Below are 22,708 nucleotides of genomic sequence, written 5' to 3'. Positions count from 1 at the left end.
AACCAGTCAGCTCAAGCTTCCTTTCTTACTTTCTGTCTTTCCTATAAATCTGCCCTATTTCCAACCCCCCCCCCCCCCCACAATCTCTCTGCTTCATTGTCCTACTTTTATTTCACCCTTGATATATTCCTTATTTTCAATTCATCCTTCCAATGAATAATGGAGACCCCCCGTTGCAGTGGCTTTCCCTTTTCATTTTGGTGGTTTTATTTGAAAACTCATTGCACCCTAAGCCTACCTATTTAGACTGCTCGGTCACCGTCATCATCAGCGGCAGCAGTGATAATCTACTGCTGGATGAAGGCCTCTATAAGTCGTCGCCACCGCTCACGATTCTGCGATGTAACAATCCACGCAGCAGCAGCAGCAGCAACAGCAACACACGGGCAGATTTCAGGGGACTTCTGGGTAAACTACTAAAAATTAAAATTTTTATGTTGCTACTTTTTATAATAAAAAAAAAACAAGAATAAGTATCTATAATCGCGGATTATCTCACAAAATGGGGAAACAACAATCTAATACAGAAGCTGGGGAAAACAGTGGTGCTGTGGTTGGCTGGACCCGGGAAACCTGAGTTTTACTCCCGGCCAAGAGCCACATCAGTCAGGAGTGATATTGTAAGTGGCCTGCCCCTTCACCGAACCCCAATGGACTCGCTTAATGTAGTACTGTCAAACAACCCCCAATATCGACATGGCGTGTGAAGGCGGTCAATCAGCAGTGGACTGACAAAAATGGCTGTAACGTTATTATTATTATTTATCACCGTTGTTGCTACCCTAACAGCTGTTGCTACCCAAACTAACTGTCCGTGTGTGTACACGGAAACCAAAAACACTGCATTGCCAAGCACGATTGAGAAAAAACGTGAAGACGCACGCCCCACAAAATAGCCGTTTTTGCGGAGAATATTAACCGCGCATTATCAATTTACTCGCGAGCAAACGACGGAACTCGGGGAGTAGAGTTCGAGGCACGGAGCTGGATTTTTTTTTCGGGGGTAACGCGTGGCCCGGTGGATGGCCAACTCCGAATGAAGTGCAATTCCACACGCCAAAAAAAAAAAAAATCGGTGTCTCCGAAAATGAAGCGGGCAAACTTGTCTACACTGATTGCTTTTAGAGACAGAGGTCAGAAAACAAATTTGTCGAGAGAGGAAGGGAAAAAAGCAGCCAGCGTAACACACACACACACTCCAAACAAAGAGACAATGCCGTGTTGCTGTGTGCGCGGGGCAAAGGAGGGAAACAGGGGTGATAATTTCCTGGGTATTGATCTTGGCAAGGGGTCTCAATTGATCTCCATTTTAAAACCATGCTCACAGCAACAGAGCGTTGTGGGGAGAGCGGGGGGGGGGGTGACAGTAACAACGCAACCACTTTGAAGCTAAAAAACTTAAATGCACTCGATTCACGCCCCGCGTGGCTTTACTTGAGCACATAATGTGGGCAAGACTTTAAGCTCGGACGCGAATGGGAGTTTGCCACGAGCGGTGTAACGATTAATCAGTTAATACCGAGTCTTAAGCTCACATTACTTTTGCGGAGTCGTATTGCTTGCGTGCAAGTGTTGATGCTGTTTTGTTACCGATTCATAATGTGCCACGTGCTTGCGTGTGGGAGGAGTGTGGTGCATCACGAACTTGGAAAACCTGAGTTAGGTTCTAGATTTGAAGCTTTCGTGACTGCAAGGATTCATATTCTTAGGTTTTTTTTCGGTAAAGTCACGTAGGTAAAACATCAAAATAAAAAAAAAGATCACGACGTTTCGGAGGCAACACAAGTCTCCGTCATCAGGTGGGACCGTCACAGCCAGATTACCTTGATGCAGCTAATCTGGCTGTGACGGTCCCACCTGATGACGGAGACTTGTGTTGCCTCCGAAACGTCGTGATCTTTATTTTATTTTTTATTAATTTTGATGTTTTACCTACGTGACTTTACCGACAAAACCTAAGAACACTGAGTTAGGTTCCTTTCCACGGCAAACATCAGTGGAGAGTGATATCCGAACTGGTCCTGGGGCCTCTCTCCTTCACCGGCCAGCAACTGACCAATTATTTGCCCCTTAATCCACCAGTGGAATGCCAAAGGGCTGTAAATTATATATGTTTTAATTGTATATGTTGTATATAATGGGGTCACATGACCCTCTGCAGTTGTTGGAGGCCACTCCATTCACTGCGTTGTAAGAAACAATAATCAATTCTTCAATCGAATCGTAATTCTGAATCATGACTTTTCATTAAATAACATTTGGTGAGCTGATTGTTACGCCGATAGAATTTACAACAAGGTGCAATTTCACTACCGCATTTTAATGCTTCCAGTCGTTATGTATGCATGCAACTTGAGGTTCTAACACATTACATTTAATTTAAAATATTACGCAATGCCCCCTCATATTGCCCATGAATCCAGGTCTCCCTTGGAAAATAAAACCACACTTTTAGTCTCCACAGGCTTTCACCTCGTTGAAATAAATGCATACTGTAGATTAATGCATGCCTGCAATGGCCTGGAAAAAAATATATACATTTAGTGTTTTTTACAGGATCATAATGGAGGCTTTTAGAAACACCGTGAGATGTTTTCCTCATCAAGCTGCTGGGCACACATCCGTATTGTTAATATCAGTCAGTGGTGACCAGTTATTATGCTGGGCAGTAGCGTAGCGTGCTTGTGACAATGGCCCTGGTGCAAGGAATTAAACTCGGGCCCCTGTCCAATATAATATAGCCGGTGTCTGGGCCCCACCGACCCATTTGCGCAGCTGTGCAGCCTTCACCCTGCATAGCTACACCGCTGATGCCGGCTGAGATGAAATTGCCGGTGCTCTGCACGCAAATACGCATGGAGGCTCGGTCTGCAATGATCACTTTTGAAATTTCACCACGGCTCTCAACTCGTGCAAGAACTAGCGCGAGTTGAGAACGAAAATAAATGTTTCGGTTATGAAAATCAATCTTGCAGTTCACACGCGTGCTCTCCAAGCACAAGCGCCCCTTTCCAAATAGTGCAGGCACACGTCACGTGGTACCTTTACTCTCGCCCTCCGTGCAACTGTGCAGCACGTTTACGGCCTTGTCTCGAAGAACACAAGACCAGTGCCGAATATCCTTAAATTGTCGTCGTTCCCAAACCGGTGGAGTTATGAGCAATGTGCCAGAAGCACGGAGCGTTTGGAAGAAAAAAAAGCAGAGCAAAAACGGCAATATAATTAATTTACAAAACAACACCGCCGAAATAGACAGTTCTTTTGTAGCCGCACGAGGACCGTTTTGTGAATAAATAAAACGCGAGGCTTCAGGCAGCGCTATAATCCATGGCATTGTTGCTTAAGCATGTGCTAAGCAGTGCACACGCGCGCCCAAATCACTGCTGACTTGGGAACGTCCGCGAGAGCGTGGCGCGCATCTGTTTGCTCGCAATCATTATTTCTGAAATCCGCCCCTGCTGGCTGGCCTGCCAGGCCTGGCGGGGTCAAAGTTCATGAATTTTCTATGAGCATCGATTTGGCCAATCGATTTCCCCTCTTGTGCCGCGCTCCCCACATGCTCTGCGGAGCGGCTTGAAATTTTAATTTTTTAGAGCGTTTGACTCGACACACAGATGAAATGCAGTTGTGACGCGAATAGGCTGTCAATAAGGAGAGGCGAGGCAGAGGAGGAGAGTACAGAGGAATGGCTCAGGACATGGCGCGCACAAAGGGAAGGCCGAAACTCCCTGTCGGCAGATGGCCCGACAAATACAAGGTGAAATTTGCATGCGTGGGAGATCAGAATGAGACTAAATAATAGGAACCAAGCAAATTAATGCGTCTATTATTCATAATGACAGTTTTGCACCCAAACAAAAAATGTAGAGCATTTTAAAAATAGCTCAGATAAGTGTAATTGAGAAGATGTTGCAAGTTAAATAGTGGTTCATAGCTGTTCTTCAAAATGTAACTTACCACACACATGTGAAAATGTTCGTGTAACTTATGCAAATACATGTTTTGATATAGATGTATACTTAAGCATCATGAAATAGCAGTTCATGCTCTTGTGCCCGTACTTTCTACATATCAAAAACTCATCAGTTTGTGTTATTTCAGTGTTGGAGCCTTATTACATCAATCCCTGTATGGAGGGTTACTTTAATGCAAAGTACGCATTTGCAGATACAAACAAATGTATTATTGAGATGGATTCCATTTGCCCTGGAGGAGTTAGAACACCCTAATGCTCGAATGCATTTTCTAATGATTTTAACATTGATCGTTGTAGTTACTTACATAAAAAAAACACACTGGCAGGTACTGTACTTAACACACGGACACACTGCATCTTCTAGAACAGACTAATAAGTCTGGACATGGCCGGGTTTTCCTTCACCACCTGAAATTTCGGACCTTACCCCGACTGACAAATTCAGCTCGCGTGCGCGCACTCACTTCGTTAGCGGCGAGCAGTCCGGCTAGGCACGGCAGTGCCGCGGCTTTTAATAACTTAGCCTGCCGGTAATTAGTATTGGCATCTTCTTGCCATGCCCCCCGCTTGATGTTGTGCGAGCCATCGCAGCCGCCCGCGCCGCCCGCAATTGACGCGTAGACTTCGTTAGAGCCACGAGGCCCTCTCTGGCCCCTTTTAATAAAGCAGCTGCCTGCAAGCCCCTCTCGCCCAATCTTGACGGCTGTAATGCGCCTCACTTAACACGCGGGGCCCAGGTCACTGTCGCGTCGAAATACATACGGGAGGGAATGGTTTTTTGTTTGTTTGTTTTTCGCGCGGGGTTTTGCGATTGTTGACATTAATTATTGTTTACATTTTTACGACAAATACATATTTCGATATTTTTCCTCTAAATTTACTGTCACCGGAATATAATGTTATTCACATCCTGTACTTATACACACGATGTATAAATGTAGAGTCGCAGCCCCGCGATTGCTGCCTCACGCCGCTGCTGATGGAAGGTCCTCTGCCAGAGAGGCCTCCACTCCTCAGGCCTGGCCAGACATCCAGGAAGTTGAGCGAGTACCCACACTTTACCCCACTACCACGCGACCTACCGAACAACCAAATGTGTCATATCCTATTTAAACTTATGGGTTGAACAGAGGTTATGCAACGAGCACCGTTGTTTCAACTGCCACATGGGAAGATCAAATCGAAACCAAGTCCATTGCACCGCTAACCATCAAACTGCGGCAGCACCATCGTGTACACAAACGTACACGCTCCGACATTAACGGCGCTTTGTTACATCATCACTGCTAGCCCACGCGCTGCTATTGAATGCCATAAAAGAGAAAATAAAATATATAAATAAGAAGCTAATCGTAGCCGCGAGGATTGTCTCTTCCCCACACGTCTCTGCGGTGCTGTTCGTATCGACGGCAGCGCGCCCCCCAGTATTTTTAGGATCGACTCGCGGCCATTATCAAATTAAGGAGCACAATTAGGGCCTGTCTGGTGGGATACAGCTGATTGCTGGATATCTTTTGTTCTGGCCCTGCTGAATGCTACTCGCTGCCATTCATTATGAAAATAAGAAAACTCATGGTGCATTCGTGAAAGATAAAGGTGTAGCCCTGCAAGTGCCTGCTCGTGCCACTGCATGCAGAAGGGCCTCCGCTAGAGGGAGCTTGAGAGAGCCCCTTTAGCGGAGTATTTTTGGCCGACTGTTTGTGTCACGGTGGAGATTTGTTAACTCCCTCGCCTGGTATGCAGGAGATCGTGGGTTCGATTCTAACGAAGTGAGTGCGCGTTCTCCCTGTGACCGTGTGGATTTTTCTCCAGGTCCTCTGGGTTTCCCTCCACACTTAGAAACATGCGTTTAGAGCAATTGGCTGCGATAAATTTCCACATGACGATAAGCCACTTCGTTGAGCTATCATTTGCCATAGCCTAGTCGCTTCTGAAAAAAGAGCTAAAAACCTGAGTGGGCCTTACCTGGTAAAATAAAATAAAAAATGATTTAATTTAAGCGTGTAATTTTACGCTGGCTACACGTCTGTATGAAGTAACCCATACTTTACCCCTCCACACACCACCTGCCGATAGACTTACTGTGGCGTCTCTATTTATGCAGCTTGCTGGACAAAGGTGCTCAGGTTGGGGAGGGGGGGGGGAGATTTAAAACAACAACTTGCTTTATTGCTTTAACAGCCACGCCGGGGGGATCGGATCCATCCGACGACCTCTGGATTGCAAGTCCAGCGTGCTAACCGTTACAACCACGGCAGCAGCATCGCATGCATACGTGCCATGATTTATTAATGTTGTACAGTCGGCGTGGATGTGTAGCTGGCGGTTGGCACGCTTGCCAATGATGTGGCAGATGACGGGGGTTTAGAAGGTCACATCCCTACCTCTACGGGGCAATGCTGCGGGACATTATCAAAGCGTCCTCCAAAGTGCATGTTAAAGACCTCGTGTCATCACTCCGGAGGGAAGACTGGTGTCACGGCCGTCGTTTGCCAAATATGTTAATTATTTTGTAGTCAATTGCTCGTAAGTGGAACAGATGTCAGTTTCAACGTTGAAGCGAGCTCTTTTACGTTGTTCACATCCGTTACGTACCACTATAATTCCTTAAAGAGTTACACCATTGAGCGGCTGGATGGTGGGTCAACACGCTGCGCTACAGACCCAGTGACCTCGATTTGATTCGTGGCTACAGCTAACATGAGTGGCGAGTGAAGTTTGAACCGGTCCTGCCCACCCTCTCCCCCCTCCCCAACGCACTTCACGAATCCGCATTGACCAGAATTTGAAGTGTGGTCAAACAACGCCCATAACTGGCACAGCAAGGGGAGATTTTCATCCAGCAGTGGATTGGCGAAGGGCTGTAAATCATTAGTATTATTATTGTTAATATACACAGTTCTGTACTGTGGCCCCATCGTTTAAAAACACCACACATTTCGTCGTGTAAACTGATGCCTGTGCGCACAACAAAAACAACAACAACCGCCGTTCACTAAGTGGCGGTGACGTCATGACGGCGCTTGTGCCATGCTAGGTGCACTTTTGAGGCCACGTGAAGTGTCTAAGTCCAAAGCTGGCAGAAGGTCACGGGACAGACCCAGGTGCCCGTGGGTTGACTGAGCGAGAGGACCGGCAGATGCACCAGATGCGCTCCCTACTGTGCCAACTCTCTGCGCTTTAGCCGCCCCGACGCTCCGTTGGTTGTTGTGAGCATCGCTCTTCTGCCCTCCGTTGTAGCTAAAATTGTGTTTTTCGGTACTTGAGTGGCAGGCGGGGCGTTGTCAGCCTGCCTGCGCGCTAAAAAAGCTCACCGCCGTCTCCATTCTAGTCGCCGTCGTCCGTGTGAAAGTCATAATCCCGCAGCAGAATAAACATGCCGAGAGAGATAGCGTCAGCTGATATGATAGCCGCTGCTTTGCGGGGTGGTGGTGGTGGTGGTGGGGGCTGGGGGAAACGTTAGTCATGAGGGAAAAATCCAAGCTCTTCCGCAGATAAAGATTACACACGCTCTCTGGGAAAGCTGCCGGCCCCGACAACCCGCAATGTTGGCGCTTGTATTTGACCATACATCCATCCCAGAGCTTCCCGTGACACAGATAGCGGTTCGGTGAAAATCTCGTTTCTCAGCAGCTTCGTCGAGTTACCACGTTGAACTCCGCGCAGCGCGCGACGCGAGTTTTGCTCAAGACCGCCGCTTTTCCGGCGCGTTTGCTCCGTTTTCCCACCGATAAAACGTCGTGGTGTCGGCGTTGTCTGGCCGCGTTCAAACAACGAGCCAGAAGCAGCTGCTCCTCTAAACCATGAAATCACGCAAGATGAAAATAAACCGAGCGCTCCTTTTAATAAAGAGATAGCGGGCTAATTTGAACTTGCTTATCTCCTTCCTCTATCCCACTTACTCTTTGGACAGATTAACTCGTGTTTTCGCAACGATTCTATATTTGTTTGTCTAGCTCTTCTGCACGTTTTGCTTTTGTTGTGTGCCTGTGTGCTTGCTTGTGTATGGGTGTGTGTGTGTACGTGTATGTGTGTACGTGTGTGGGTGTACGTGTATGGGTGTGTGGGGAGCGGTAGTGTAGCGGTTAGCGCTACGCTGCGCTATGAACCTGGCGACCCGGGTTCGATTCCCGCTCACGGCTAACACCAGTGACGATTATCTGAACCGGTCCTGGGCCTCCTCTAGGTCGACTCAGCCTTAAATGAGTTCCTGGTGCAGTGTGTAAACATCGCCACTGGGGAGACAAAGGCGGTCGGGCGTGGTGCTGGCCACCCACCCACTCGTTCGTGTACCGTTCCGGCCTTCATAGGTGCTTGCTAACAGCACTTGCCCCTACAGTCTGTTAAGGCTATACGGGGGATCTTTGTCTTTTTGTATGGGTAAGTCGTAGTGCAGTAGTCAGCGCCGCGCTGCGCTACAAACCCGGCGACCCAATTCATAGCCATGACAATTAGCCTCCCCGAGGTTGACTCAGCCTTAAATGAGTAACTGGTGCGGTGTGTGAAACATCAGCACTGGGGAGACAAAGGCGGCTGGATGTGGCGCTGGCCCGCCCATCCTCGTGCGCCGTGCAGGCCTTTCATAGTTGCTGGCTAAAAGCACTTGTCCCAACAGTCTGTTCAAAGCTATACGGGGGATCTTTGTCTTTTGTGTATGTGTGTATTACTTCCCCCCCCTTCCTCCCCTCCACCTCCACACCACCGCAGTGGTAATTTTCTATGGTATCCATCGTATCGTTTTCCTCCCCCCCCCCGGTCGCGAGCCCTTACTCTCCTCTTGCGCCCGCTTATTATATTTATCTGGCCCTGCTCTTTTTCAACTGCGACTCTCACCTTTAAATCCGGCAGCTCCATCTCGTTGCCCCCTGCGCCCAGTTTGTTCAGCGGTAAATGTGTTTGCTCCCAAAGGCTCCTCGCCCACCTCCGTCCACCGCGTCGCGCATTTGCTCGATCGAGCGCGAGCCACTTTAAGGAACCCCAGACGCTTTATGTTCACTCATTGAAGTCAAACGGTGTCTCCCTCTCTCTCTCTCCTCTCTCCTCTCAGAGAGCTCCGTACATTAACTTGGTCAAACGAGCAACAAGAACTGTCGTAACTTCATAGCTATTTCAACAACCTTACCAAAAGGGAATTGCGAATTTTTTAAAAAAGGAACAAAAATACAACGCAGTGAAAAGGCGGCTATGAATGGTCACGTGTTTATCTAGCTGTGAGGTGGGGGGGGGGGTTACTAAGCGGCTACTGCACCTCGCTATGGCCACATTTGGCCCTGCTCATATCTGGACCGCCAACCCACACTGAGCGGCGTAGTGAACTATGGTCAAATAACCCGCCACATTAGACTTGGTCTCGGGAGATCTTCGCCAAGGGAAGTGGTTCGATAAAGGATTTCAAATTATTACTGTCGTCATCGTATTTACGTACTTACAGTTATTGTAAGAATTGCTGAAGATTCACACTTGAATGCAAGCACAGGTTCAACAATTTTTTAAATAAATAAATGCGCGTTACGCTTAATTTAAAAAATGAAAAGTCTGCACTTAAAATTAACGTGTCAAAAATACCGATACGGCTCAAAGCTCTCCGCCCCTGGCCACTGACCAACACGAGCGCCACCCGTATGCACGGCGATACGCGGATACACGGGGCCACGCGGATACACGGGGCCACGCAGATACACGGCCATACGCAGATACACGGGGCCACTCGGATACACGGCCATACGCAGATACACGGGGCCACGCGGATACACGGCCATACGCAGATACACGGGGCCACGCGGATACACGGCCATACGCAGATACACGGGGCCACGCGGATACACGGCCATACGCAGATACACGGGGCCACGCGGATACACGGCCATACGCAGATACACGGGGCCACGCGGATACACGGCCATACGCAGATACACGGGGCCACGCGGATACACGGCCATACGCAGATACACGGGGCCACGCGGATACACGGCTATACGCAGATACACGGGGCCACGCGGATACACGGCCATACGCAGATACACGGGGCCACGCGGATACACGGCCATACGCAGATACACGGGGCCACGCGGATACACGGCCATACGCAGATACACGGGGCCACGTGGATACACGGCCATACGCAGATACACGGGGCCACGCGGATACACGGCCATACGCAGATACACGGGGCCACGCGGATACACGGCCATACGCAGATACACGGGGCCACGCGGATACACGGCCATACGCAGATACACGGGGCCACGCGGATACACGGCCATACGCAGATACACGGGGCCACGCGGATACACGGCCATACGCAGATACACGGGGCCACGCGGATACACGGCCATACGCAGCACCAACACGCGCCCCGCCTTCCCCCGTGCCGCAGCTCTCCTCGCTCAAATCAATACAAATTATCAGCGAGCAAACAGGGCGGGACAGCCTGAATCGCAGCAAGTGTTTGCTCCCAAATCAGGCAATCCATCTTAATATGGGCCAGGGTCAAGAGGCCGGAGGGCAGTGGGGGGCAGCCAATCTCCGCACTTCATAATTACCCGGGCTGTGAAACGGCGAAGGTATGCTCGCGGTCTGGGTCGCCTTACAGAAATTTGACGCCATTTTAATATTATTGCTATTATTATTATCACGAGCTCATCTTTGCGATTTTGCAGTCCTTTTCGAACGCACAAAAAAAATAAGATGCGATCGTATTAGTGGGATTTTGCAGACAAATAGGGGATAAAGTACAAAATGTTTTAACTCCGCTGTCCCACTGAGCGCTGTGATATCGCGAAGGGCAACACCGTGGGAGACATCAGCATGTCTTATTTAATTATTGTCGTGTGACGGCCAGAACTAATTTCAACATTATCCCCGTATGTAATTGCATGGAAACACACTGGACGAACCTGTCCGCTTGAACGCCATGATCTGTTCAAACATTCACGTCGGAATGGTCGCCCTCGCGTTAAACAGGTTACGGACAGCACGTCTTTCCACCTTCGCTTGCCCTGAATGTCGCATGGCTCATGGGCATCTCATGCATATGCCCTTCGCTGTGGGGTGCACGTATTTTTTATTATTATAAAATCTTTGAAAAATTTTAAAGAGAAAAAAAATAAAAAGAGAAAAAAATATCTTCTTGGCAAAAACTCAAGGTGTTGACATAAGCGTTCGCATTGGTAATACAGCCTGCAAATGTGTTATAATCAGCTTTGAAATATGTTTAAGAACTCGCTGTTGGCATTGCAAAAATGTACGAAAATTAGCAGACTTGGCATTAAAAAACGTGATGGATAAATTGCAAACGCTTGCCAATGGAGCTGTTGTGTTTGGATTGGCTTAGCTTTAATTGTACAACAGTTTGACTAAACAATTATACGACACACATCTATGAATATTTAAAGTAAGAAACAGTTATAAGCCAAAGGGTGGGGGTCGGGGGGGGGCTGATGGAGGATGGGGGAGGGGGCCTGGTTTTCATTGCAACATTTTTTTTATCATTCGCGTATCTACGCTGCACATCTCCTTTAACAAAAAAAGAAGTAAGCTTAATTACTGCGCAGTTCACGCCCAGACAACAACGTTTCTGGATGCAATTAGGGGCCGATTGCAAAGACAACAACGGGGACCACACACTCACTCTGGCTGGGACAGGGGGGGGGGGCGCACCGCAAGCCCCAAAACTGCTTTTATCACCGCACGCGGTGCGCTGAAACAGCTTCCTGAGCTGCTCGCTTATCAGAGCCGCGCCATCCGCACGGATGTGCTAGCCGGCCCTGCGACCTGACTGCGTAAATGTGAACGGGCGCGCTTGGCGGAAATTGCCGGACGCCCAGAGAGGTGGCAGAGGCGGTGTGTTAAGCTCAGCTGCGTCGGGTGCCTGCGTGCGTTACACACCGCGATCTGTGTTCGCTCGCCCTTTATTATTGCCGGAGCGTACACTTTTTTAAGGCGACCTACGGCGGCGGGCTACACTTGGCAAACATTTATTTAACAAACTCAAAAAAAGAGGGTGGCGTGGTAATTTAAGAATCGTGGGTAACGAAATACCTATTCTGAAATATCGTGGGGTAATGTACACACTCGCTAATTAGCAGATGGCACATTTCTTTGATTATATTTAAGATGAAGGATTAAGTTGTACCGGTGAACCGTGAACCCGGAGACAAGTGTGCTAACCATAAACCAGACAGCGAATATTTAAACACACACTCGTACTTACAAACACACTACACTTTATAATATACGGAAAGTTAAAAGAGCATCAAGATTAATCGAAGCAGCAATGTTGGCTAAAGAAAGATGAAAATAAATAAAGCTTTTGGAAGGGGCTGATGGTGATCTACATAAACTTGCCGGATACCACCAATCTAGATAATTTTAATTTCATCGCCATTATTATAAAAAAAAATGTTTGTTGTTTTATAGACGCGACTGTTCCTTGACAATTCATACATAAACATGGGGCTGCGAGTGATTAATCTGAATATTCCAGAATATGAGAATTCCATTCCTCTCCGCAATGGACACATATGTTGGCATCTAGTGCTGAGATCGCGTATGCCACCCATAAGCTCTGTGTGACGAGACACAGATGTCAGATGCTGTTTAAGGGAATGCCAAGGCATAGTCCGAATTGTGTTTCTGGACCGCAGTTTCTAGAGCAAGGGGTCTGGTTTGCATCACGAATGGAGCAGCACGGAGGCCACATATGACAAAGTCGACAGTCCAAAGCCTGGTCAGGATATCGCTGCAACAGAAAGGCGAAAAGACTCTGCCGGCGCATGCCTTCAAATACAATCTGCACCACGGCTTGCACCCACACAGGCGCCGCCGTGTATTTGAATAACCACCACAGCTTCCGTGATTGGAAACAAAACGTCTTGAGTGGCTCTAGGGGGCACCCCAGCAACTCCGTGCTGATGGCACCGATGCCACCGTCTTGAAACGAGACTGGGATTTGCTAACGGGGGAAGGAGAGAGAATTTGAGCGGTGACTTCGTCACAGCAATGATAATATATTTGTGGGGAGGCCTATTGGTGGAAACAAAGCAAGCCTGCCACTGATGATCGGCATTCAAATAAGTGGCCATATATGACGCGGGATTTTTTTAAGTATAACTTGAATTTCCATTTGGAAAATAACACATTCGCATCATCAACATTAGCCTTCATCACTGCACTCTCCTCTATTGTCTTGGGATCTACTCTCGTGATATTGAGATTTAACAATCCGTCTATCACCTGCACATGCGTTTATTTCATTGCTCCATCTCCACGGGGGGTGCCCTTTCGGGTGTATTCCCTCCTGCGGGCACTCTATCGTCAGTTTCAACCGGTGTGCCTTTCCCAAGCCGGCTAACGCTTCTTAAGTCAATGTAGCGTCTCAACCTTGGGTATCCACGTCTTCCTGTTTCTCAGCTGTTTCGTTTAAGCGGTAGCCTCTCTCTCTCTCCCTCCTTTCCGTGGGCCCTCATCTTATCTGGAGAGATGGCATTGTCAAAGCGCTGCTTTCGTGGTAAACGTTAGCACATCTGAATGAGCTTTACAAGTTCTGCTTTTCGATGGAGTAGGGTTGGGGTTGCATTTACTGCTCTTGAAGAGTGCACTTAAGTTTAATAACCCCAAAGAGCATATTGCAAGTGTGCAATATGCTCTTTACAAGCTGTCTAAAAAGGCCACTTTGAATTACACCTGGAAACTTTAATGTTGAAGCATACCTGCTACATAACGGTGTGCATTGAATAATAGAGAAGACGCGTCCTGCAGCAATGCAAATGAATTGCACTGCCGATGCTAACTTTGGAAAAGTGGTGTTTGGGGAGTCGAGTAAATAGGCAAGTAAATCAATAAATGAGCACGCGCACACGTAGGGCGAGCAAAACAAAAAGCCAACGAGGGCATTGCCACGGCACCACGACTCGTCACGAGCTCCTTCGCGGTGGCATTCCGCGCGGCAAACGTCGCTCGGCAGCGTCGCGCTCACCGCCCCCCTCCCCACCACCACCACCACTATGGGCGAGCAGCCAGGGCGGCACGGCTCGTGGGAGAACCGGCGCGCGACCCGGCTCATCGCCACGCATGAGGCTCGGGGTTATGCAGATCGAAGAGAGCGCGCTCGAGGCAATCGCTAGGACCGTGGCTGGGGCGGGCGTCTTGCCTGCGCCCTGCGCCGAGGACGCCCCATTCCTCGGCCCGTCAGCCCCCCCCCCCCCGCTATTAGAGGCCTAAGTGACAAATCTCTCCCACGCCCGGGCTTGACACCCTTTTATGATTAATGGTCTGATTATGGGTAGCGGCCGTATCTCTCTTTTTTTTTGTCTGTGTGTGCGTGTTGGTTCTTTTTTTGTGTCCCTTCTTGCCGTTCATTTCCCGAGTCAAAGCCCTCGGCGTCGATGATGCGCTCACAAGCACGGCCCCAGAGCCGTCGCGTTCGGTGAGGGCGAACGCTCACGGAGCGTGCGTGCCGCGATGCGCGCCGGGACGGGCAGGCGTGGGTTAACGTCTCGCTCATCAAGCGCACGCACGCGCACGCACGCACGCGCGTGCCCGCCGCCACGAAGCTCAGACACCTCGTTTGCGTGACGCGCCCCCGCGACGCGCGCGTGCGCGTGTCACTTTATTAAACGCTGCGCGCCGCGGCTTATTGTGTCACTCATGACCCCGGACGCATTACGCTTCCCCGGGTGTAAGTATTCACGTGTTCTCAACTTCACTTGATTGGCGTGCCACTCTGCGCAACGAGGCAGGGTTTCTTTTTTTTTGCTCAGATGCTCAGAGATGGAGGGCCCTTCGTGCGGGTTTTGGCACCTGATGACAATCTTTCTGCCTGCTCTTTCTCTCTCTGTCTGAGCGTCAGCTTTTCTCCGTATTAGTTAAAGCACCGTTAATGTTGAATTATGTGCCATGCGGCGGGTGGCGCCAGAAATTACCCGGTGCCTAATGAATGAAACGAGACAGGTTTTATTGGGTTTACAAACGGCCATCGATTTACGCCACGCTTCGTCGGACCGGGACCTTCGCTGTGGATGATTTTTTTTCTTCTTCTTCTTCTACTGAAATTAGAAAAAAATGAACGAATGAGAAAAATCAACAAACAGATGTGGAATTGTAATTTTTCCCGTTGCTATTCTCCTTTGATTTCGTAATTTATTTTTTGGCTCTGCATTTACATAAGTATTGTATTCTCTACAAAATTTGCAGAGAGCCAAATCAAACTTATTGCATTAGTATTTGCTTTAAACACGACGGCCCAAATCCATTTAAAATACAATGTTGCATTTATCACTTATACATTTGCTTTCATACGATTTCAGTAAATGCTTACATTTGTTTTAGAGTAATTTACCATTCGCACATTTACAACGGGTTGGCAACAAAGTTCCGCTCATAGTCTACAGCCATTAATGAGATACCGGGATAGATCTGGTGTCATAATTAAACAAAACAAATCATTTGGCGATGCTACTGCCGCATTGCGCAAGCACTGATTTACAAAAAGAACTCAGCACATTCATCAACAACACTGTGGACTTAAAATGAAAACATGCAATCTGTGACAATTTATGCAATAGCCCCGCTTCATAGCAAATACTTTTGAACGCAGAAGGGGCATAGCCCGAAACGTCGCCTCGTGTTTATTTTTGTTACTTGAATAGCTGGTTCAAAAAATGCCGCACTCGCAAGCGAAACTTCTAAAGTTGTCCAATAAAGCGTCCGTGCCACCCGGTTTAACGTGCAGTTTCACGCCGAGGCTTGCTTGGACAGAAATATAAATTCCACTCTTTACTCTTAACACGTAAACCTTCCTAACTCACACCACGCAATAAGACCCCGATGACTTCTGCCAAGGACTGCGTCCGAGTTCGTAGGATTACACACATCTGCGCATTCTAATATCGACCAAATGATCCGGAGAGTGCTCGACCCCGGCAGATCTTAGATGCTAAGCAGGGATTTGAGCCTGGATAGGACTGGTACGGCAGGGGCTACTGCACAGCTGCATTGTCAGCAGAGGTTCGTGTAGAAGACTCCACTACTGTACTGCTCTGCACTGTGCTCCGACACTGACGCTCCCCACATTCTCCGACCTCGCACTGACCAGCGCGGTGAAGCGAGAGGATAGACAACAACAACAACAAACTACTGCGCACGGCTAACTCGCGACAATTCTGCCGAGCCGCGCCACGCACATCGCACTTTCACCTCCGAGGCCGTCTGGAAACACCTCCGCCTCCTGCATTCAGCAAGCTGCCGTCTTGAGCTTCCGTGGGACATCACCACGGCTGATTTTCTTTCCTCACCCTCCCCCAATTCCCCCCCCCGCCCCGCCACTTAATTGCGGGTGCTGGCAGTGTCACGACACGAGCGAAGGGCTCGCCTCGCAAGCCGATATCGGCCGCTGCGACGCGAGTTTGCACGAGCGTGATAAGTCACAGGGAGCCCCGCAAGCCCCCCACCGCCCCCACCTGCACGCCGGCGCGCCGTCAACCACCGCCGTCGCAGCGTCGCGCAGATCAGAGTCAATATTTGCCATCCGCACTCGACACGAAATAGATGTTAATGCTATGCAGTGGCTGGGGGGGCTCCTTTCAATAGCGATTCCTCCCGGCGCGCTGACGACTGATGCGATGCGCTCTAACGATTTTCCTCCGCCGTCTCCGTAATCCGTTCCACGTGCTAACGCGCGCGCGCTCGCTCCGTGAGGCGCGGGCTCAAGCGTCTTGCTTGACTCCCAACAAGAAGCAAATTACATAACACTGCTGAAGCATGACAAGCAGGTTTTACCAAGTCCTGTCTGTGACGGATGCTCTGCATAATGCCACTTCTCACTGGCCCGTTAGCCCGGGTATAAAATAGTGATGCATTGATATTTGCGAGCCGCGCGGCGTCAGTGCATTATTAAAGCAATTCGGCTAAATATATTACATTAGGGATATTTGAAGATGTACGCCTGCATTTTTGTCAGGCGGTGATTATTGAGATTTTTTTTTTATCCCGCGATGTTGATATATGACCAATAGTTCAACCAGTCGAGCGTGCCGTGTGATTAGATGTGATTAAATGATAAACTCTTAATATCTTCCATTAAAAGCAATACTTGTCAAGACAAGTTAATTATTTTTATATGATGCCTTATCAGCCACAGAATGTGATGGGATCTAAATTCCCATCATTTCGCTTTATCACCTAAAATTAAATAGGATTCGCACAGCAATGGTTCAAGCCTGCAGTCTCGGCATGCAATCGGAATGTACTTCATGAGCATGAGGGGTGGCAGGACAAATGATGGGGGTGATGACAGTAATTATTGTGGCGGCGCCAACGATGCTGACGATCACGATCGTGGTGGTGGTGGTGGTGATGACTATCGTGGATGACTGCATATGGCTCATTAACTTAGAATAATAATTATAATACCCTTTATTTACCAAAGAGAGCCTCACTGAGTCTCAACACCAGCTTTCAAATTGTGATGTTTGGCAGTTCCGTAAAAATGCCACTTTGGCCCCATGTGTCAAGAAACATATGAGGGGGATCACCATGAAAGCTCAGTACAGGTAGATTCAAGTCTCCATTGTTGTACTGCCATCTCCTGGCAAACTCGTAGGCCACTCCTACAATACCTAGTATCTCCACCTCGTCCCTTATCCGAGTGTTAACCAGGCTCAATTCTGCTTAGCTTTCAAAATTGGTAAAAATGTAATCGAGTACCTGAAGGGAGATTTAGAAAAACATTTTTTTGATGAACACTGACCAAAAAGCCTACAACGCAATGCGGGCCAGTGACAGAGAGCGCAAATGGTCGTACAGAAGATCATAAACGAATGCGCTTCGTGAACAAAGCAACGTTACAGGAACTTCAGAAAAGGCAGAAGATTTGGAGATGATTCTCAATGTCGAGGAGCATGCGGAGAGAATCTGATAAAAAAACAATTTTTGCATCGTCTCATGCGGTTGTCGAACACAACACGCGACAAGCGAGTGGAGCGGCAGGCAGCGAGTCTGGTAAAATGAGTCTTTGACCAGGGCGGGCGGTATTGAGGTGTTGAAGTTCACGTGCACAAGGACCGTCGCAGTCGCGACAGGACGTTAGGTGCAAGGCAACTCCACGAACATGTGTTGAGATGATGATGAGATTGACGATACTTATGAGCGGACGAATCATTTGTGGATTATGACGACAGAGGCGTTGATGGAGAAGCGCTTGGCGACTGCGGTTGATGTTGCAGCCGAGCGTTTTGCTCACCGCAGCGTTTGCTTTTCGATGTTCCCCGCAGCTCTGAACGAGCCCACCATTGACTACGGCTTCCAGAGGCTGCAGAAGGTGATCCCGAGACACCCCGGCGACCCCGAGAGGCTACCCAAGGTAACCGAACACCGCGGCCCGTCACCCTGCCACGCTGTCCACCACAGAGTGGGCAAACGACCAAAGCCGGGCTATCCAATTAGGGGCGCCGCGGTGGCGAGATGTTAACTACCTCGCCTAGTATACAGGAGGTCGTGGGTTCAATTCCGGCCCTGGCGCCTGCATATTTGGGGTTTGCATGTTCTCTCCGTGCTCGCGTGGATTTTTCTCCGGGCCCTCCTCTTTTTCTGTCCGCATTTAGAAGCATGCCTTTCTATATGATAAGCCACTTCGTTGAGCTATCATTTGTGACCAGGTCGCTTCTGAAAACGAGATATATATATATATCTCAGTGGGCCTGACCTGGTAAATTTGTTTAGTTCAATTATCGTTAAACTACCCGTCATCATTTCCATGACTTGGCAAAGTCTCACCTCGGTCCCCACGTGTGCTGCTGGACGGGAGGTCATGGGTGGGGTTTGGTGACATCATTGGCATCGTCAGCCGCGTCATGCATGCTGGGTGTGGCTCTGTGTGGGGGGGGGGGTTCCTGCTTTCGGGGAAGGCAGGATGTCAGGATGGCTGCCATTGATAGAGTAGTCAATAACAATAGATCGTGGTTTAATCGACTAATTAAGACGAATTGTCCAAGCTTTACAATTTATGCGAACTAATATTTGCACGTACATGTAAAGCCCATACTTTGAGGGCCGTGAAAGATATTTGACCATACTTCACCACGCTGGTCAGTGCAGAACATCAGTGGCTTTAATGCTGATCTGTCCTCTGCTGCCCATAATGCCTGTACGCAGTGCTCACCCATCCCAACACTGCACAGGCTCGGATGTGCTTAGCTTCTGAGATCCGATGAGATCAGAGGTGCATTCTGGGTGATTTGGTCATAAGCTTGTGAACTAAACCAAATAAATAAATAACCATCAGGCAACTGCAAGTCAGTCAGCAAATAATAAGACAAGAACAATGTGGACAGATGGGTTTATTAGGGGGGAAACTGCAAAATGAAATGGAACTGAGTAGACCGTGCCAATTCTGATAGCGAGCCCTTTACCAAGCTTCAATGTAAAAGATTAAAGAGCCTGGCTTGCTCTCTCATTTGGGGTGCTATGGGCATATACAGGGTGGGTGGGGAAGCATTGCGGGCACATCTGTAGGATGTCGACAAACTGGCGTTTTTTTTCATCTATTCTTTCTCATTATCGCGTGAATAATCACTGGCTTTTGAAAACTATGTTCGGAAATGATTACGGAGATCATCTATTACTATGGCCAGTTTGCGCGCTACACCGATGAGTCTTGGTTTACTCGTGTTATTCAAAATAATTATGAATACCAGCACTCAAATACACACACAACACACACATGAGTATATACATGTCGAAGATCCCGCATTGAGCGTGAAGCCTTCTAGAATAGTGAGACAGGCACGGTTTGGCGAGTGCTTGTGCAAGTCGCAAAGCCGTGGCAGATTTTTTTCAAAGATATTTTGCTTCGTTTAACTTTTCCCATACCGCGCGTGGTCAATGTGAGCAAATAACCACTGGCTTTGCGGCAGTGAACTCACAGCGATCGACCGCTCCTGATGTTAAGGATTTAAAAGGCCCATTGCAGATTACTCCGCTGGGTCCAAAAAAATTCGAGAAATGCCCCTGGCTACAGCGTCCACCGACGTGCAATTGGATTTTGAATTTCTACCGGGGCCAGATTCCTCTTTTGGCAAGGCAATTGAGCGCAACATGTCAGCATGCATCCTTAGACTTGGCTTTCCGATGTGGGATGTGGGGACGCAATGCATTTCCACAAACACCCTCCTTTCTGGGTCATTGCTAAATGGTCAAAAGCCAGTCGCCACTTCCAGTGATTTTGCGTTTAATGACCAAATCAAACGGTTTGGTCGTCTGCAAAGTCAATAGCCCCCAAGACGCGTCCAGCCTCTGTGAGGATGAGCAGGGGCTGACTGAGCAGTGACCATGCTGAGCGACGTGCCGCTTGACACGTGCGTCGCGTCGCGTCGGGGGGGAGGGGGGGGGAGCGGTGGCGTCGTAGTTACGACGGACCTCACCGCACCAGAAACTAAGCTATGGATCAATGGGTGTGGGTGGTGGGGGGTGCTTTCTTATTCACGTGAAATAACGGCAGTGTGCAGACACCCATTCGAGAATTAAATGAGGAATTAACTCGAGAATAACTCGAATAAATGCTTGCAAAGGAGCAACCGTAAACGGAATCGTTACCCTAAGAGGCGCCCCGTAGCAAGACGTTTGCGCGTGGCGTGCGCATCACCGCGCCGCGATTCAGCGCCACTTCCGGTGATTTTGCGGTTCAATCGCGGCGCGGCCGGCAGCGCTGATCTTACGCACGGCACGCCGCGGCTGTTTTCGCGGGGCCTTCATTGTTGTCATAATGTTTATCGCAATAACGTCGCGCGCCATACATCACCGCGTCTAATTGCGCTGCGTCTGTCACTGCGCGCGATCGGCTCTGACCAAACAAGGGTGGCGGTGGCGATTGTGAGCCCGTTGCACGCTCTGAACGCAGCCGCGCGATGAATGGAAACGGGTTCCCATCGATAGCCGAGTTACGCGTCCCGTAATGCGTCGCAGCAAAGAGATGAATCCGCGACGATGATGCATGAGGGTGTTTCACCTGCGCCGTGTTGCGTGCGTATTTCCAGTCTGTGAAACTGTTACAGCGCGGCACATAACAGGGTCAGCGGTAATGTATATGGTAATTATCACAGGCAGGCGTACATTACACCATGCTTAATAAACTGTCAGCCCAGGTTTCACACTCTTGCAGTAATGCTGACATTACATTCAATCACCGGGCACTGCGTTTACTTTGTGGGTGCGCGAGTTTGTAAGAAGAAAAAAAAACTCGCGATCCGATCCCATTGCTTGAGTTTATTTCGCTGTAAACGCCGCTTCGTGAAATCTCAGTAATCTAAACTCGTGCTGTTAATGTGGATGTTATATCACTATTGCAAAATGACACGAAACTACAATGGGGGAAAAATATATTAAAATTCTCAACCACCCACTTTACAAATGAAACACCTTCACCTATTCCGCGGCAATATATAGCAACGTGCTTGAGTTATTATTACATTGCAATCTATATATAAATTAGTACATGCGTGTAGCGCAAGCACACACACACACGCAAGTAAAAGCACATGGCGTATGCATAAGTACACGTTTACACAATATCCTATAGGCACGCACGCACTAACACATTCGTGTCAGCCCTTTTGTGCGTGATGGACTGGTATTGTTAAAAGAACCAGGCAGCCCATTTTTGTGCAGGTGCAGCCAGCCTCAATTATCTTGTTTAGCCACAAACAGGCGCGCGCGCGAGTACGTATGTATGTGTGCATGTATGTGTGTGTGTATGTGCATGTATGTGTGTATGTATGTGTATGTATGTATGTGTGCATGTATGTGTGTGCATGTGTGTGTATGTGCGTGTATGTATGTGTGTGTATGTATGTGTATGTATGTGTGTGTCTGTGTGTGTATGTGTGCATGTGTGCATGTATGTGTATGTATGTATGTGTGCATGTATGTGTGTGTATGTATGTGTGCATGTATGTGTGTGTATGTGTGTGTCTGTGTACGTGTGTGTGTATCTACACGCGTCGTGTTTACAGCGCCGCGTTATGCATGGCCGTGGGCCGGCCCCGTCTGTGCGTCTGTGTGATTGGCCGGTAATGGAGCCCAGCATTGCCCCCCCCCCCCCACTTCGCGTGCTATGGAAATTGCGCGGCGCGGCAATTCATCATGGTTAAGCGGGCTGTCTGTGGCGGCTTTGCCGAGGTCAGGCTATCAGAGGCGCCGACGCGCGCAATGCTCCGCCACCCGCCGTAATCGAATACAAATAAAAACTTTATCGCCTCCGATGCAAGCGAAACAAAACGCGCGCGCGAGATCACACGGATAAAAGAGATGGTTTTATTTTTCAACGGCAGGAGGGAGGGAGGGAAGGAGGAGCGGCGATCTTCGCGAGATAAAAAAAAATCTAAACAACGGCGACAAACAAGCAAACAACAACAACAAAATGTTGCGAGATGAAACCGCCGCTCTCGTTTTCGTTTGCCCGCCCCGAAATTACCCGCGCTCACGTCCTCGTGTCGAGGGGGCCGGCGATGCCGTGGCGAATTCACAACTCGACGCTTGCCACGGACACATGCAAGGCAAGGCTTACGGCGATCAAAAAATTGCCGAGATACATCTCGATAACAGAAATTCCTTTTCCGTACAACAGCGTTAGAGTTCGGATAAATGAGACATTTACAGCAGTTTTTTTAGTGTGCTCTGCAATTCACTTTCGAACTCACACGTCTCTGTCAATCCACTGGTGGATAACTGGGTGAAGTC

General features: G+C 48.8%; 1 protein-coding gene across 18 annotated transcripts in view; it reads left to right on the top strand.

The window, feature by feature from the left end:
* LOC144931502 (transcription factor COE3) overlaps positions 1 to 22,708 on the top strand; it is a 152,884-nt gene that overhangs the window by 104,159 nt on the left and 26,017 nt on the right. For all 18 annotated transcript variants that reach the window (XM_078855416.1, XM_078855422.1, XM_078855419.1 and 15 more), the window contains exon 11: positions 18,247 to 18,335. In XM_078855416.1, the coding sequence (XP_078711542.1) occupies positions 18,247 to 18,335 (89 nt within the window). The remainder of the gene's footprint in view (positions 1 to 18,246; positions 18,336 to 22,708) is intronic.

This window comes from Lampetra fluviatilis, chromosome 4 (genome assembly GCF_964198595.1).
Source record: "Lampetra fluviatilis chromosome 4, kcLamFluv1.1, whole genome shotgun sequence".
In the NCBI taxonomy this organism is placed as follows: domain Eukaryota; kingdom Metazoa; phylum Chordata; class Hyperoartia; order Petromyzontiformes; family Petromyzontidae; genus Lampetra; species Lampetra fluviatilis.
This window is presented reverse-complemented; position numbering and strand designations above follow the sequence as displayed.